The 19775-nt window shown below is 30.1% G+C and overlaps 1 protein-coding gene across 2 annotated transcripts; it reads left to right on the top strand.

The window, feature by feature from the left end:
* The first annotated feature begins 436 nt into the window (after window positions 1-436).
* LOC135134932 (proton-coupled amino acid transporter-like protein CG1139) lies at window positions 437-12389 on the top strand. Of its 2 annotated transcripts, XM_064063831.1 has the most exons (9): window positions 437-570; window positions 6112-6195; window positions 6248-6342; window positions 7055-7201; window positions 8928-9200; window positions 9253-9610; window positions 9727-9905; window positions 9964-10139; window positions 10191-12389. In XM_064063831.1, exons 3-9 carry the CDS (start codon window positions 6284-6286, stop codon window positions 10436-10438), a joined length of 1440 nt encoding a protein of 479 aa, XP_063919901.1. In that variant the 5' UTR covers window positions 437-570; window positions 6112-6195; window positions 6248-6283; the 3' UTR covers window positions 10439-12389. The 2 variants fall into 2 exon arrangements, with proteins under 2 accessions (XP_063919901.1, XP_063919902.1); XM_064063832.1 differs by lacking the exon at window positions 6112-6195 and having other exon boundaries at window positions 437-572; window positions 6249-6342.
* The last annotated feature ends 7386 nt before the right edge of the window (window positions 12390-19775 follow it).

The raw sequence follows: 19775 nt of genomic DNA, 5'->3' as shown, positions 1-19775 counted from the left end.
AGATATATTACTCACTTCTACCATTGCACAATGAGTTTTATTGCTAACTTGTCCTATAAAATATTTATGTGTATTTAGACACTTTTATATCTATTAAAAACTTCTGAAACCATAAAGTGCAAAAATATCGTAAATGAATCACTTACACGTTAAATATGCATGGCATTATTAAGTTATTCGAGAAACTAGTTAAATTGTATACTTAAATAAGTGTTAGTTAAGTATTTAAATTGATAACTTTAAACGAAAATTGGTATTTATCGAAGTGAAAAACAGTGGAGATTTCCGACGTTTCTAGAGAATCAAGAATACCTGGGTCTCTTACCTCGAGTACATATTTTATATTCATTCGCGCCGTCACTGGTCTGTCAACAATCAGCGAGATCGTAGTTATAAAAGCAACGCGTTTGACTGAAATTTTTGTTTATTGTTTGCACTGTCGATGTTAGCAACTATCACAGTGGCGCTTTTTATTGGTATGTGTTTGGTGTTGAAAAATTTTGTGACTTTAAATAGGAATACGTTCTACTCCCTTCAAAAAACGAAAATACCCACCTGATTTTACGAAAGGTAATTTTGTAAAATTCTTTTGTCAGTCTAATTACAAAAATGAAAAAACTCATTGTAATACGCATGTAATAACATAATTTTGTTAGTTATGCATTTATATCACGTCCATTCATAAATTTTAATACAATTTCGTAATATTTAAAATATTATAAATACAAAATTCGTTCTAAAATAGATGACATAATCTAAAATTTATGATATAATATATTTTTATTTAGTTTAAAATACAAGTGAAATGTTTACAGGAGAATACGGAATTTTTCGTTGTTTTAAATTAATTTATTATATTTACTCTTCTTAATATTACTAAATTCTAATAACATGAAATTTTTTTAATAAAATCTGAAGCGAAAAAAACTGTTAATATGCTTGATAAAGAAAATTAAATAGAATATTCAACTGTTTTTATTGTTTCTAGTAATAATTTGCTTAGCTGTTAAAAATTCAATTTGGTTGTAACTTTAAGAGAAATATTTGCCATTTTACATGAGTAACTTTTAAAATGATTTTGTCATGTAGTTAAGTTTGTGCAATAAATTATATAGCTAATTGTAAAATCAAAAAAATAAGATTTTTTCGTTCATTCCACTCCCAAAACGAAAGTTTAGTTGACAAACGAGAAACAAAAGGTCGTATTTTTGTATGATTGATAATAAACATTATTTTTTAGTTACGTTAGAGAACAACTTACTCTATAAATTTCAAAATTGTTTGATTTATAAAATCAATTAAATAGCTATTATTTATATGTTAATAAGCCGTATGTTACACTAAAAACGAAAATGTTGTTTTGAATACCGAATATATAATTCAGTGCATTAAAGAAGTAAGCAATAAAAAACCACTTTACTTAATAGATAACAAGCTCTTTCCTACGAGATTCTATTGATAAATTATTTTTGCAATGAGGTCGAGAAGACTACTTAAGTCCTTAGGAGAATTGCATACATTATGATGAATACGACAGAGTAGTTGTCAATTTGGCCTACACGTGGACCAAATTGTCGTACTACATACATATTCATTCATTTATACTGTAATTTTACTGCCTCCTTGTATCCTCATTACTTTATTTTTCAAGTTCGTAATTCAAGGTAACTGACACATATTATCTTCAAATTAGTAACTGTAAATAATAATCTGTCAAATATCAATAAACTCATTTTATATAAAAAATCTGATCTTATCAAACACTTACCTACAAGTAATAATTTAGAATGAGTTTGCACATTCGCTTGGAAAATTTGTTTCTCAACAAAATGAGTTAATTGTTTATACTAAGTTCCACTTCAATAAATTTTCGAAGAAAACTTGTTGTAACTGGTAAAAATGTGGATAAAAATTTTCCTTGCTTCTATTTTATGCACAAAATTACGTTGTTTTTGAAATTAAATTGAAACTGAAGCAACTGAACGCACATTGTATTTTATAGTAAGTAGTAATATTAATTTTACAATGTAAGTTTCAAGATATCAATAAAGCGTCTTCTATGGGCAGCTACTAGACTTCCTGTGGAATATTCACAGAATAAAGCCAATTGTTTAGACGTAATTTATGCAGAAGCAAGTAAATTTGTTTATTAGAACCTGCATAGGTACCAAGAAAACTGCGAAATTATGTAAATATTTTATGGCTCTTCTTAAAATTACTGACTCAGCGTTCTACTCATTCATGTGAAAAACGAAAATTACGCTGTTTCTAATATAAAGTAAATTTTATGCTACACAAACTATTTTCTTTTGTAAACTGTAACAAAATATTGCCAGATATCTATGCCGAAAAATATAATAATACCTTATATTCATAACATAATGTTTCGTACATCTATGGGAAGTACGAAACATCATGTCGACACGAAACATCTCGTCGACGCAGTATAAAAACAAGTTTTGGCTCATTTTTTATTACATTTTTTGCAGCAAATAATAATTAATGAAACCGGAATATCAAACAGTATATCTTCCAAGAAGTAAAAACGTTAATATATGCACGAAAATATATAAACGACCGTGAAATAATGAAAATGTTATCTACATTATTAATTTACATCGCTAAGTTGGTGCGTATATAGCAAACAAGAATTTAATTAACGCACAAAATTTGTGTGCTTATAACAGATACACATTGAACGACAGAGAGCATACAAGAGTTATAGAGGTACACAGTGAGTGTCTAAAGAATGAAACACATCAAATATGCATACATGTTTTTCGTATTATGTCATCAGCTTTTTTTTTTAAAGTCACTGTTAAGTTTTTATGATTTTGGTGGAAGAATATTACGGTATATTTTTTTTATATATTTATTTATACGAAAAATGAAAAGTTTTATAAAAAAACGTATTTCGATAGATTACCAGACTGAGGCAAGTAATGACATTAAAAAGAAGACATAAAATAAGTGTAAGAAAAAATACATGTCCAAAATCTTTTAAGATCTTGCAGTAGTTGTGTTATAAGTATTATAACTTATTATATTACCATTTAAATAATTTTAAAATACTGATACAATTAATTGACGCCGTGTTATCAGGAAGGTCCTACCGTGGATGACGTAAATTAGTCGTTATGGTTCTTGTGTTAAAAAGTATGTCTCGTGTTCTTGACTTGCAAGTAATAATATGGGCAAACTTTCTCGAAATTTTATATCCGAACATAACGTAGACCAGTTTGTTCGATCTTGCGTTCTTGCAGATAAAAGCCCTCGAGCTACGGCTCTTTTATTAAACAGGTGTCCACTTTATACTCTTAAAAGAACCACTAAAAATGCTTTCACAAAATATTTTAAGTGTAGCGCTACTGCAAATGAAATTTGTCGTTTTATTGAAAATTTGCCAGTACCTTCTTAGTTTCAAACCGTAAATAATCAAATGTTTGTATTTATATTACATTAATATAGTACACATGACGGCCATCAAAAATATTCGCAAAGCAAACGACCGGAGCTCTCGGAATCTGGTCCAAATGGTGGGCCCACGTGAACCACTTCAATCTGGTTCTTAGATTTTTACTATCCGCGAATAACGGTCTTATCTGAATGCGTTTGGCGTTTTTGATAATCTTGGTGGTAAAAAAAATGCTTTTGTAATTTACGCGAGGCTACTATTGATGAAACTTTTATACAGAATTAAAACAGTTTCTTTGTTTTTGACCTTCAAACAAAACTTTACAATAATAATGTGTTTATTGCCCAACAGCTCATCCGAACTTATTACAGAGCAATTGACAGAAACTAAGTATTGTAAATACAAAAGAAAAGAAAAAAAGAAATAAACAAATATAAATACAAAGACAAAATGAAATATTATACCGAATACAAATGGGGAAAACAAAAATGAAATTCTACATACTAACCTAAGTAACAATTAATAATAATTCATCTTTTGCAAAAATATCAGCAGCCAAATACTTATACCTCTCATACTTATATTAAAAATGTCACACTTTATTGTTGTTTGTTTGTTCTTAAATTCTACTGCAACTGTCATTGTAACTAAACAGAAACTAAATCTCAAATGGCAAATACGCAATTTTTTGATCTATAAATTCAGGATCATGTGTATTTGTTATAACGGAAAATATTTATTTTTAGCATGGTTGTGAAAACAAATCTGGAGAGTGTGGCACACCTTGATTTACATTAATGGTATCTCGAAATACCTAAAAAATCAAGGAGTTATTTAACTGCTATTGTCTACACATTTTAATTAATAATTAATTAATGTTAATTTGGGAAGACAATACGGATTTTTGGTTGACACGACTTTTCTTAGAATAACTACTGACTTATACTTTTGTTACCTTATGTTTCGATGGCATATATTCGTTATGCTTAAACATCATTTAAAAAAAATCGTAATCAGAAACCACCGTTTTTATCACAAGATGTAGAATTCATGCATTCACGAGGATTTACTATTACAATTTACAATTCTATCTGTTTTGCGAAACCATTCAACATCAGAGCATAGCCATGTCTGAAAAAGTCAAAAATAATGTTTCTAGCCAAATTTGGGTCTGTCTCACACATGGAATTATTGTGCGGACGGTATACGGTATATGCATATTTATTCTGCGTATTTTATCAACCGCAATGTTCCCTATTTCAAAATCTCTGTGGCTGACGCATACCTGCATGTGGATTTCCTTCAGTTGCCACTAGCACATTCAGTTGTACCTGTTTTTGTATACCAGGACGTTCAGTTCAACGAAAATCTCAAACGTGCTCTGCTTATCTATTTTATTCACAGTTGATTGTACGATTGACGATATAGTTAATTCTTTATGGATATCTATGTATTTTCTTCTCACACACTAACATCATAAGTATTTCAAATACGGTTAAAATCTTTTTTAGCACAAAAAAGAGATATTGAAGTAAATGAGTGCTTTTTTACTAGAGTATCCACTACACAAACATCAGTGATGTCTGATGTCAGTTATTTAACGATTATCCAAAAAAATTTAAAATTGTTGTTGGAATATGGCTCGAACCAAAATAAATTAACCTGTTTTATTAATAAAGGGTGTGATTTTTACAAAACTTCATTAAACTTTGTTATCAGATTTACTTCATCGTACGGACATTCTGTATATTTATCTTTGTCTTATGGGTTATTATAAATAGTTCTTCATTGTAGGTGGCTTAAACAAAAGCGGAAAGGCAAATATTTAGATACTTTTTTAAAAACCTACGATATAAGAAACATTTATAATAACCCTGTAAGAAATCTAGTATGCATTTTGTCGTCAAAATATAGCTATGACATTTACAGTAATGTTAGGTCAAAGACTAGGTATTTTTTCAAATCTAAATTTTCTCGATTTCAGAAAACAATGTGGTTAATCGGCTTCGCTTCTGTAAATGATACATAATTTTTTCGTTCATAAAATATACCTATATTATAATAATGTATGTATAGATGAGCAAAAATATGTGTGTTTTAAATCTTTTTTTTTTGTATAACCTTAATAAGATTCTCTATTTGTGACGCGTTGTTAAAGGCAAGAATTATGTTTTAGTCAAGGATGTGTACATGCATTTGACCTTATATGACTCAACAACAAACTTTTTTGTTAAAATCACCTACCTGCTCTGTAAATATAATGAATAGTAAATAATGTAAAAAAAGTAATATTTTGTCGAAAGTTGTGTATTAATAAATATTCGTACTTTTACCGCAGCTGTGAGAGTGAATGCAATTAAATGTTGGCGTATCTGTTTACTTTACATATTTTGGCAGAACATTAATATTGTATCAGTATATCTATAAAATACAGTTATGTGACCATCAAACAGATGGAAAATAAAAAAAGTACAGCGATAAATTTGGAATGTAGTGTTTTTTTAATGTACTAATAAGTTAAAATGTATTTTAACAATACGCACGGGTACGTATATATGTATTTAATAAGGAGTAAACAGATAACGTCACACTCGTTAAAATGGTAGGTACTTAAAAGTAATTCATTCTATAGTAAATACTTGTATTGCTTCGTTCGTCCTTTCTGCTAAATTAAAAATACTGTATAAACCTTTTAGTTGTTGTTTGACTCTATCACAGTTTCCTTGCCAGTGTATTTCTGATAGTTGCAATGATAGGATCGCTGTAAGAATAAAGCTCACGTGTGTCCGCCAGGCTTTTAATACAAATATAATTGAGAGTGTTTTGTTTCAGGTTTTTTTTTTCAAAAAAGTATTTTAACAAGAAATAATGAGTGGTCAAATCGACAACCCTGGTTTCGTTAACGATGACGGTAAAAGCATTCATGGGTAAGTTATAAAATATAGGTATTTATACTTTATCTAAACTAAATTGAACGTTCGTGTCCATTAATTAGGAAATATTAATTAGAATAATTTCAGTAGTACAACTATCGTGCAAATGGTTCAGGCAACTGATAACGATGAATATCAACTTTGTACGTTAAGCAATACATAAAAAAATACTTAGTCACTTAAAACTACTTAAAATCTGCTTGAGTGTCCAATTGAAATAAAGTATCTTTTTATAAACAGATAATTTTTCTTACTTTATCAAAGGCAGGAAAGACAACGTAATTCACTTAATTTGCAAAATCTAGTGCTCATAAGTGTAAAAATGAATTTTATATACTTTTTATCACGTTTCCAATAGTTTTTTATCCAAAACTTCACGCATTTAAAATTCATTATCCGTTACATAATAAAATGTATCTAATTTTGGTGTATAGCATTAGCGAACAAGGACTGTTACGCTGAATAACAATGCTGCCATTGAATGATAAAAATCAATGCAGCTATTTTATAAAAACAAACTTGGTTCTTGTAATGGTTAGGTAAGCCTTGCTAATTTGTAATCCACATGGTCGTATCAGTGGTTACAAAGGATGCAATAAAAGCTGTCCTTAATGCACAGATGCTTCGTGCCTTCTAAATATTATTTAACACAAGTTACTTAGCACCGTACAAGGATTTAATAATTTTGTAATGTCATACTTTCCAGTGTCACGCCAGCTCTTAATTCTACAGATGATGCTACCCGGAAAAATGGAAAATCCGGGATGGTTGAGATGAATGACTTAAGAAAAGCAGAAGAAGCAACTGGAGAATATGAACCATACTTACACAGAGAAGTAGAACATCCTACCACGTAAGTAACTACGATTAAATCGTAAGGTCGACGATGGTACCATTGAGAGAGATCGTCAACCTTACTATTATTTTTTTTTATATTATACAGTACATTTACAGTAGGCGTAATGGTTACACAAATTATTGTCATGTTTACGCGAAATTTGTGCTTCTAAGAAGAAGCTTTCATTACTTTGCTAATTAAATATAAATAATCAACATGAGATATAAATGAAGATATTTAAAAAATATATACATTCTATGAAATTTGCACGTACATATGAAATAGGCCTCAATGGGTGTGATTTGTTCATTTATTTAATTTAGAAAATACTGGTAAATTTTATTGATTATTCATTGGTTGTCTATTATTATTATTACTTAGATTAATGCATGTTAGGTAATAAAATATTTGAAAAAGTTACTTTCGTCACGTTTTGGCAGCATCGGGAGTATAAAAATATGAGTGAAATATTTTAAACCGCTCAAAAATTACGCCATAAATAATCGCATTTATTCACATGTTTTCAGAGAACTGCCGTCATTTGTATTGTCTGAACGACAATCGTTCTTTTAATTGTAGTAAAATAGTTTTTAATGATTTTTCAAGTTGTTTTCATAACCGAAGGAATTTAGCAACAGTTTGAATGTCGTCAATTTTTTTATTATTATGATTTATTTTTAGAGTATGTTACGAACGTACGTAGTATATCCATGAAGCTAATTAAATTTTGTTCTAAATTTGACGTAGATACAATTGATTTCATTGTTACAGATTCAATAAGATTAATGTCGGTTTTTCCTTAGCAATATCAATTGGCTTTAACACGTATTTGTCACATCATCGCATTGACGTGCATCTATAATAATAATTAATTCAAACTATTTAATGGATAGCACGTTTGTCATTCATCAACAACTACGAGTATGTCCATGTGAAATTATTTCTGCTTTGTAGGTTAGCACGTATTCCATATATTTTCTCTTTCATTGACTAAAGGTAAACCAAAATAGACATTTTTAAAGAAATTTTTTCAGGGATAATTTGAATATTTTTACAGTGAATAATTACTCTTGTAAATACTCAACATTGATGGGCACATTTTTGCTTGAAGTATATTGTTTTTTTTTTTAGATAATTTTGACAGATAATACATATGTACTTTTTATGTTTTTAACGTAAAATTTCGGATAGAGTGCCAGAAAAAATGTAATGCATATGTTTGGAACTCCCACAGAATACAATTTACACTTGTATGGATTTACAAAATAGTTACGTCGAATACTCGTCTATAAGATTTATATTATATATATATAAAATTATATTTCATATAATTTTGAAGTTTAAACTGAAACATTTTTCGATAGCCTACAATGCTGCCACGCAGTTGTAGGATTATTTTTGTTGATAATTGAACTTTAAACTTAAAAAAAAATGCTACTCAAAATCACGTTAACTGTCATTGTTTTGATTATCATGATCAATATTGTTTTGCAATAAATCAGACAGATACAATTTACGAAATATTGTAATTGTACTCATGTTAATTTTTCATTATATTTCCACCTGTAATCAGAATCACACCTGCCCACAACATTGTAACATAACATTAGCTTCGTATACGGTATCAGTACGTCAATAATAATTAATAAACGTTATCATCTGTTGTTCTGTTGTTCTGTTGTTATCTCTGAAAACAGGAACATTTCGCAATACAGATATGTTACCTATTTTTGTTTTACAGAAATGCAGAAACGTTACTACATTTGCTCAAGGGAAGTTTAGGCACTGGCATATTGTCTATGCCGCTTGCATTTTACCATGCCGGATATTTAGTGGGCATAATATGTACAATAGTAATTGGTGCAATTTGCACATATTGCATACACATGATTATACAAGCAGAATACGAATTATGTAAAAGAAAAAAGTTACCAAGTTTAACTTACCCCGCTACGGCAGAATTAGCTTTACTCGAAGGACCTTCATTTTTTAAGAAATTAGCACCTTTTGCTGTGTAAGTCGTCTATTTTTAGAAACGATTGTGTTTAAAATAGAATCTCTTTTAGGCACATAATTAACGTATTCTTACTGATATATCAGATGGGAGCTGGGTGCGTGTACACCGTTTTTATCGCCGAAAATGTTAAAGCTGTTGCAGACGAGTACACAGACAAATTGGATGTGAAAATTTGGATGCTAGTCTTCCTACTTCCTCTTATATTGATCAATTATATCAGAAATCTAAAATTTTTGGCTCCCTTTTCAACAGTTGCCAATTTCATCACAATAGCAAGTTTTGGAATTATTTTATATTACTTAATCAAAGCAGATATCACTTTTGAGGACCGAAATCTCTCAGGTGAAATAAAGGATTTTCCTTTATATTTTGGAACTGTTCTGTTTGCTCTCGAAGCAATTGGCGTGGTAAGTATTTTGTTAATAACGTCGTTTAAAAATAAGTTTTTGCACATACCTTCATCGTCAGATATATAACTACACCATAAGCTTAGAACAAATTTAGAAAAGTATTTCATTTTCAGATCATGCCCTTAGAAAATGAAATGAAAACACCAAAAGCTTTCAAAGGTCCGTGTGGAGTCCTCAATATTGGGATGATTTCCATCGTTGTTCTTTATGTGGGAATGGGATTATTGGGTTACCTTGCCTATGGATCAGACGTTGCAGATACTATAACCCTTAATTTAGACAAGGGAGATGTGTATGAGCAATAATAATCAAATTATTATTTATGATGATACCATGTTTCTTTCTTGTAGGTTGGCGCAAGTAGCGAAAGTGATGTTGGCTATTGCAATCTACATTACTCATCCCCTACAAATGTATGTAGCAATTGATATTATGTGGAACGAATATTTACTGCCAAAATGCGAAAAAAGTCGTTATCAATTATTGTTTGAATACTGTGTGCGTACTTCTCTAGTCCTTATTACTTGTAAGTATAATGTTAAAAAATATATACATCCTAAACTTTTTATATTTTCAGTTGCCTTAGCGGTTGCCATTCCAAAACTAGATCTCTTCATTTCCTTGTTTGGTGCATTTTGTTTATCAGCACTTGGTTTAGCATTTCCTGCCATCATACAGACTAGTACATTTTGGTATTCCTTAAATGGAGTTAAAGGCAAATTAATCATAGCAAAAAATTGTGTCATTGTTTTGTTTGGTTTTATTGGACTTGTTGTTGGAACGTACACTAGTCTACAAAAAATAGTTGAATATTTTAATGAGTGAAATTTTACTCTACACTTTTTCTGACGTTGGTTGAAGACTCATTAATTCTAAAGTACAAGAAATTTTTATTATGTGATATAAGTTTAATGCTCAATGTCAAATTTAGGCATCAGGCAAATTGTATACAACATAGTAAATTATTGTTTTATATTATTATACAGACTATTGTAAATATGTACTAGTTGCGTGCATATAGGAAAAACAAGTAAAAATCTTATTTTTTCTGAACTGAGATGTTAATTATAAAAATAAATTATCTGTGATTGCAAAATTTATATAAGCACAGTATCGTACCAGTGAATTCAGAAATGAACTGAAAGAAACATACAGTGCATCTCATAATCAATCGTCTGCCTACCGCTTGCTTGCCCTTGAACGGTCGTTGTTCGTCGAAATTTGACGATAAAAGTATAATTATAAGTAAAATACTATATTTTAAAATGCAATCGGAAGTGCAAAATACCATGTGATGGTAAACAACATATTACTCTTAATTTTTAAGTAGCTCGGGTACATTTTGAGGTGGCTATTTTAATATCTTTCTAACTACATATTTCTCAAAAATTTCGATTTATTTTGGATGGTATAGTAAAATAAAATAACAAACAAATTTTTGGAAACATACATAGTTTAATCTCAATTAATATTTTAAACGTTATTATAACATATGCTTTCAAACTAGCGCAGAAATGTGAGGAACATTAAATAATTCTCGCAAAACATATTCATGCTACATATTTACAAATGTGGAACAAATATATTTAGCATATCTTCACATAGTGATTCAACCTTCCAGTTCTTAATGTAAAATCTAGTATTTTATTGTAGTTTATTTCAGATAAAATCTGTTTTTCTGGTGACTAAAAAGATGGAGGAATGATTTTCAGAAACACTGTACAGTTAATTTTGGCAATTAAAATTTGTTTTTGCATTTATGAATCTTAGTTTGAAAAACTTTGTATTATTTACTTGTCCTGTATTTCTAGTGTCCAGTACATAGTATTACCCTTTATAAATTAAGGTTGTTCAACTTTACAAGTGAACTTATTCAAAAGAGTTCGTGAAAGAACTATCTATTTTCTTACACGTGTAGTGTAGGTGCCTATTTTAAAATTAAAACCATTTTTATTTTCTCATTATTTACAATGAGATTTAAAATAAATGCTTAAGACGAACACTGACGTTTTATATATATACCGGGTGTCCCAGTTTACTTTTCTGGAATTTGGAAAGATTATTTGTAGCATAAAGAAAATTATAAAATACATACACTGTTGCAGTTATATCGCCTTTAAAATGAAATCATTTCTTCCTTTTAAATAGAGTGACGGATATTTTTAAACGACTTAGTATATTTTATAAAACTTGATACGTAACTAGAATTAGATTCAATGGTTTAAACATTTTTTGAATGACAGCATCACTGTTTACCAGTTTGTTGTATTTCAAGGGATAGAAAGCTTAAATTGGAACGATGGTTTCAAAATTGTTCATATTAAACCTTCCCAAACATCAACAGTTTGTTTTCTATTTGTAGTGTCTTTTTTTTAAACATTCAGTTTAGTTTTTTAAACATTTTGATATTCGCATAAAGGCTAGAGGTACTAAATATACAAAATTTTCTGCGTACACTCTTCTCGATTATCTTATGTTTTTCGATGATCCTGCTATTTTACCTAATACTGCATGTATTTTATAGATTTCTTCGTGTTATCGTTCTAAATTTCAAAATTCAGTCTTTTCAAAGATATTAGAATGGAACATATCAACGTGAACACCCGATATAGACAACCATGTTGACGTACAGAAACATCCATACTCGATCAAAAATTGAAAATGACATTTTTTGTAGACTATTTCCAAAATACAAATAAATACACTGTAACTAAGTATTGTTCATATTATTTTTTGTTAATTTTATTGCAATCCAATAATAGACTGTTATGATGTATATGTATTTTTGATTTCCCTTACTCCCTAAAATGTCTGTCAAAATAACTAATAATAATAATATAGCGTAATTGTTATTTTCATAAAATTTCATTACAAATAATTTGATAATGACATATGTAGCACTCTATAAACAAGGATACATTAAAAAATGTTTTGCCTAGTCTTATTTCGACCGTTGAATTTTTGTCCAAAAAATTCATAACTATGACCAATTTAAAAATGTTCAAGATTGAAATTTGTAAGCATCAAGAAGTACTGACGAAACATCCTGTATGTATTGTTACGAAATAAACCCATACGCCGCCCCGGTACGACGCCCATGGGTCGTCTGTACGCAATTCTTCTCGTATGTAGTCTGACTCATCGGCCGCGCGTATGCAAGCGGTTGTCTCGACGGGCCCAGAAAAAGTCTCGAAACGGCGTGTGAAAAGCCTGGAAGCGAAAGTCGCGAATACCCAATTCGAGAAAGAGCTGGATCGCCGAAATACATAATTCAGTCAAGAGTCGAATGAGCGAATGCGTTTAAGTTGCGAAGTTATCGCTGTTATAGTTAGTAGTGTAATTTAATTCGTCTACACGATTTTCTTAAAACAAATCCAAAATGTCTAAATACCCACTTCACTACTAAAACTATACTAGGAGGCAGATTAACTCTCCGCGACGCTCTTAACAATCAACTAATAATAAAACTTTTAGTCAATACTTCTCTCGCCGATGACCATGTTTAAAGACCATTTCGATTAGAATATACAAAGATGTGGTTGTGTTGTTTTTGTCTGATAAAATTACATTTGACAATAATATTTCTCTACAAGGCAGGAATTTTGAACATCTCTAGTGTTTAGTTTAGTTTAGTTTATTTATTAACGGGAAAACCCCACTTACAAAAAAAAAAAAATAATTACACTCTTAAACATAATTAACTAAATATATATATACATGTATACTAATAACCACCTCATATCATTAAAAACCGAAGTACTTTAAAATTTGCTTCCTGAACTTAGACACTGAAGAATTGAAGATTTCAACTTTATCATCATTTGTATAGCGGTTAGCAGCGTCCATCATTCTTCGCAAAGGATGATTTTTTGCTAAATTTGATGTTGCCAATCGAATTCTAAATATATTTCTGCTACGAGTAGTGCAGCTTCCTGATGCCGGTACCAAAAATGTCAATCTCCTTAGTAATTCAGAATTATCAATACGGCCATTGATAATGTTGTGAAGTGTATGCGCGTCATTAATACATCTCCGTATGCCTAGTTCCTGAATGTTGAAACAACTCATTATCCAACTATATTCACCTCTAACATGTCTATGTCCCATCTTAAACTCAATTGTTCTAAGAAATTTCTTCTGAACCTTTTCCAGTAATAAAGAGTCTACATTATAAATTGGACACCAAACAGAGGAGCAATACTCCAAATGTGACCGTACTAACGAACAATACAGAATTCTCAATGCTGACGCTGACAAATCTTTGCAATTACGCCAAATGAAACCCCACATGTTTAAGGATTTATTAAAAATATAACCATAATGATTCTTAAATGTGAGACCCGAGTCAAATATCACACCCAAATCCTTTATCTCAAAAACACGAGTAACAGCATGACAGTTAATTTGATAGTTAAACTCAATACGAGATTTTAAATTAAGAAATGATAAAACATAACATTTTTTAATATTCAAAGGGAGCCAATTGTTATCACACCATTCGCCAAGTGAATCTAGGTCTACCTGAAGTTGCACTGCATCTTGAACCGATCGTATATTTTTAAAAAGCTTTAGGTCATCAGCATATAGTAAGTAATTCGAATAATTAAAGCATTGAGTCACATCATTCACAAATAATAAAAAAAAGGATAGGACCACAATGGGTACCCTGCGGGACACCTGACGGAACATTAAAGAAAGAAGAAAAGCAATTCCCAATGCGAACTTGCTGCATTCTACCCAACAGAAAAGACGATAACCATTTAATCGATAAATCCTAAAAACCTAATCTTTGCAATTTCATAATAAGCAGTCTATGATTTACTCTGTCGAAAGCTTTGGCATAATCAGTATATACCGAATGTTTAGTTAGTTATGCTTTCATGGATTTTTCTTTTTGTTGGTTTTGTATTTGGTTATTATTTATGATTGTAATATTAAAAGTTTTTATTTATTTATTAATGAAAAATAACAGCTCGTTTTATTAATAATAATGCGTATTGACTACTGTTTGTTATGGTTGTCACAATTATTACCAAGAAATCAGAAAGTGAGCCGAAGGTATTCACTCATTAGGTGCGTGCAGTGTTTCCAAATTTACTTTAAAATAGGTTTTTTTCGTGTTCCTCATCATAAAGAATTCATAATTTTATTCTCGTCCATTTTTACTTTATACTATTTTTTTTGTATTTCTCACATGTCATCGTTTTTTAAGTTAAGACGCAAATGGTAGTTATAATTGAGTAAGTCATATAATATAATTTAAATATAATTTAATGTAATCTCACAACTTGTAGACGTCTTGAAAAAGCGATAAAATAAACTGCGAAACTGTCGACGTAGAAGACATCTCTTCTTCTTATTTGTTATGTCCACGAGTCCCGAAATACAAAAAAATAGTATATCATAAAAAATGTTTTTATTATTTCTTTGGGATTCCCCAAACCCTCGTATATAACCTACTGAAGAATTAATCCGCCATTTTCCAGACACCTGGTATATACTTATTTCTACTTTACAGCTGAACAGTAGTTATTTACGAGTTACACATATTTCACATTCACAGTGTGAAATCTAAATATATAAAACGTAGGCAATGGAAAACGTTATGATATAAGTTATTACGTTATCTCCATGAGCGTCAGTGCGTCGTATCAAAAATAAATCTTTCGCCCAATCGATCTTAAACAAAATTATTAATATAATGTTGCATTTTTCATTAGAATTATAAGATAAGATTTAATGTTATGTACATACAGTAAAAATTGAATGTTAAAGGTATAAAATGATAAAAACACTTAAATCTAAAAGGAAAACGTGTTCAGTGCTCTAGTACTTTTCAAATGAAAGCTCAATCAAATGTATAATGTTATAATACATAGAGCAACTATAAAATAACTCTAGTTGATTATAAAATCTATTTGCGAGTATTGTTGGTTGACTACCATAGGCATCTGTTGCCAAGTTCCTCTCTGAATTAAAATGGACCAATTTTTTTTTCTTTTCAATTTTAAGGTATTTAGTTCTCCTTTATTTAATTTTCTCTACTTCAATTCTTCTAAATGAATGAAATAGGTAAACAGTAAAATGATAATAATACACTATTAATACAAACACTATAAGATCGGATGTTTTGTGATAATATGACATGGTGGGAAATAAATCTATTATGTTTTCTGCACTGTCAAAGTAAATTTGTCACGACGATCCAGGTAATACCTTCAAACCATTCATCATCTTTTATATTAAATTTTTAAAATAAATATATGACGCTTGCAACAACTAACAGCCATGAAAATAAGATTTCCATCTACATTTTTATGTTTTTATTTAGAACTGCCGTACAAGAATAAACTAAAAGTTTTAAAGTTGCATATCTCACACGGCACATTTAAAATTATATTCATGTTATACGTTATATAAATTATAAGTAGATACACAACTTTGTTATTTTATCAATATTTTTGTAGCGTTGAGCAGAGAAATTTGTTAAAGTTTTTTTAGCCTGAAATACAATCGCCTTATTATAATATCTGGTGCCCTCTAAAATTTATATCTATTTATTATTAACCCACATATTTAAATTTGAAGCTTTACATCAAAACTGAATTAATGGCACAACAAAGTTTATAACAGTATTTTTTTAAACGAAGCAAAATATTGCAGTTATATGAATACAAGCAAAGGAGTAAAATTTAACTTAATAGAGTATATATCTATCTACGATGCATTTTCGGCGTCTTCATCGTAACGTAAGCAGTTTATTACAATTATTAGTATTATCAAATATTGTACTGTAAAAATTATTTGTAGAAATATAACAATTTTCTTAATATTTTACATATATTTTGTAATGAATGTGAACAATTTTTTTTAAGAAGGATGCGTTCTATGTATCGTAACAAATAAGCTTTCTCTTTCACCCAGAAACCACAAATTTTACAAAATTTCGATAACTTATAATATGTAGATAGAAAACCCGAAGACGTACGTTCATTAGTGTTTTTTTATTTGTGGGAGTGACTACTAAAATTTTTGAGCTCAACAACTGAAACCAATTTCTGGAAATATAAGATATCCTTTAAAAGTAGGTTAAGTAGTAATTACATTATATAGAACACTCCTATGTTAGATTGCTTCTAAATGATGTTATAGCCCATTCAAGTTTATACCAGGTTCATGTGTTTTCTTTTTGTCAACATATGAATTTAATCATTACAAGCATGGGAACAAAAACATATAAAGCTAAACCATTTCGTGTAAATAACTATAGAAAACTTTATCTTTTGGGTAGAACTTGTCCATGAACTGTGTGGTTATGAAATTTCATTCCGGATTGAAAACAAAAATAATTTGATGCGCGTGTATTTTTACTAGCTGAGATTTTCAAATACCACTCACTCAAGTATTTTAAAGTTCGAAAACTTTATTGTGGTAATATTCAATTTTAAGATCGCATTTAAACTGTCTTTTTTATTGTTTATTATACAACAACGCAGATTACTAGGATTATTAAATAGACTGACAAAAAATACCACACAAACGAACTAAAAATAGCTTTTGCAACCTTGTCTAATAGATCTCAAACAAGTTTTCTCTATGAAATATGCAATTTTTGATACAATCTTAAGTCTTACAGCGATCTGGTGGAACATTGGAACAGTAGTAACCAAATATCTTTAAAACGACATCAAACCTTGTGCATCTATTGATTGGCCATGAGACAACACTTAAGAAATATATTTTCTTCCATAGTTTCATATCACTTTATCGATAAATTTAGATACTTACAATGTGAATCATTAAATGCGAGCTCTTCGATATCTGGTTGATTATTGAAAACAAAAAAGTTAAAGACCAAAGTTTTAAATGGAATATCCTTTATATTTTTACCTGATTTGATTGACTTCTTCTCTAAGGTTTTATAACCAGAGTTTATTTTTAAAATTATGATGCCACGGTATTCCAATTTTCTTCAAATTTTTTAGCAGTGGAAGGGTCCACAAAAAAATAGTAGTCATCATTAATAATTTTAACAAATTTTAATATGATTTGACATTATGGGACTTCAAAACGTCTAATGGCACAAAGTTTTCAACATCTTTTCCGTACGTTCTGATCGATGGATAGCAATTCTTTTTCAAAGCTGGGACAAAACCTACTACTTAACTTCCGAGACAATGCTAACCTGTCAAGCAACAGCGTAAGTTCATCTTGATGCTTGGTTAACATGTTGGAGTGGCCAATGCTTTCAACAAAGCGAGAAGATTTTTGGGTCTAGATTGTTCCAAGGAAGAACTACGTTAATAAGAAATTTCAAGATGCAGCGCACACTCACACTCGGCAGCAGAAATTCATTTTCGTCAATTTTCCCATCAAACTAAATCGGCTGTTCCTAGTTCCTGACACGCAGCGGCTACGCTATTCCAAATGTACTTCAGATACCAAACATACTCAGTTTACCTATTTTCTACAGATCATAAGAAGTTTGTTTATAAAAAGTTTCTGAAAAAAAAAACGAACAACAAAATCACATTTATTACTCTTACATTTTTAATATTTTTCTACTTGAATTTTCTGAATATTCAAAATTCTATAAGGTAAACAATGTTTACTGCAAGAAAGAAACAAACATACAAATATTGTTGGAAAGGCCTTTTTTCTAGAGGAAGACATTTTCCGTGAAAATTTATGCATCCTGGATCAAAGTGATCACACAGCTCTGTGTGATCTGTTACTACTATCTCATGTATCTAGCGAAAAATGCAAGTTATTAAAATGTAGCTGCAGTTTATCGGAAATCACAAAACTCATGTGAAAATTGATACCATTTCCTTCTAGTAGTGGATTTGCCAGACTCTTGAAAAAATGACGAATTTTCGTTTTTATAGAGAAATCAATTTCTACCCATTTTAAAGGGGTGGTTTGTTCGTTCGTTTAAGAAAATTTGTCAAAATTATTAATTATAATTCAAAAAATATAAAGATGCCCTTGTTCTTGGCCAGGCCATAATCTTATACTACAACCGTGTGAGGTGTAATATAATTATTAATCTGAGAATGATGTTGGTCGCAAACTAAGAACTCGACTGTTTTTTGCAAAATTATTGATGATGGAAACAAGCCTTTAGTTTTCAATACACATGTAGGGTCTTTACCTTTGTCGACTGGAATAATTTTAGAGATTTAAAACACCAGCCACCAGCACAGTCTCTCACAAAGGAAACAGGCATCCCATTTGGTGCCTTAACATGATTTGCTTTTAGTCTTTTTATGGCGTTGAAAACATATTCAGAATTTTTCTTCGCCATTGTAACATTGTTAGTAAAGCTTCGTGGTGAACCATCAACTCATTTACTCATTAAGTCATTACAGTCATCTATGACACTAAATGTTGACTCAAAATATTTAGCAAAAGATTTTGCTATATTATGTGCCCCAGACACAATATCAAAACGCGATGCTTGAAAATAAGTTCGTGCTACCCCTTTAAATGTTATGTAGGTACTGGAAGATTTTTTTATTGATATTCTTAGCTTTCTGAATTAATCTAAATCACAAGGATGGACGATTTTTCCCATGAATGTCATGAATAATTTATGACATGAAACCATACTGGAAAACTAAACTTTTTCGCCTTGAATTTAGGAACAAAGTGCCCGGGAGACTATGCAATATATTTGATGCAATTACTGCATGTAAGTATGGAGTCAATTTTCTTCGATTATTTTCGAATTATTTCCACAACCGATTAACTTAACGAAGTGTTTCAATTAACTCCAAATTAGTTCAGTCGGATTTAGAACACAGAGATGCGGAGGAAGTCGTAAGAGTGTGACCATGTGTTTTACCAAAGTACAAACTGTGTAAGATTTTCGCAATTAACAATGTTGTCCACTATGACGGACCCCAGAACGGCTTTTGTCGCTTTACCATGTGTACATAAGTTGTTTTTCACCACAAATTCAAGAATTTCTGCCTTCTTTGAATTTTCTTCAGGATATTTTTATTTAGTCTTGAATGATAACTTGCATTGTTCCTAACAATTAGAGAAGGTCGTTGTGAATTTTTCAAATAATTTGTGATCCGACTTAAAGAAGAAAGCTGAAAAAGGACTACTATAACTTCACAGAATCATTTCACAAGATCTTAGTTCGAGCTTCCAC

The sequence above is a fragment of the Zophobas morio genome, unplaced genomic scaffold, assembly GCF_036711695.1.
Source record: "Zophobas morio isolate AGI-343-1 ecotype UQ-CSIRO unplaced genomic scaffold, CSIRO_AGI_Zmor_V1 ptg000024l, whole genome shotgun sequence".
In the NCBI taxonomy this organism is placed as follows: Eukaryota; Metazoa; Arthropoda; class Insecta; order Coleoptera; family Tenebrionidae; genus Zophobas; species Zophobas morio.
The sequence above is the reverse complement of the archived record's forward strand: the minus strand, read 5'-3'. Positions and strand labels throughout refer to the sequence as shown.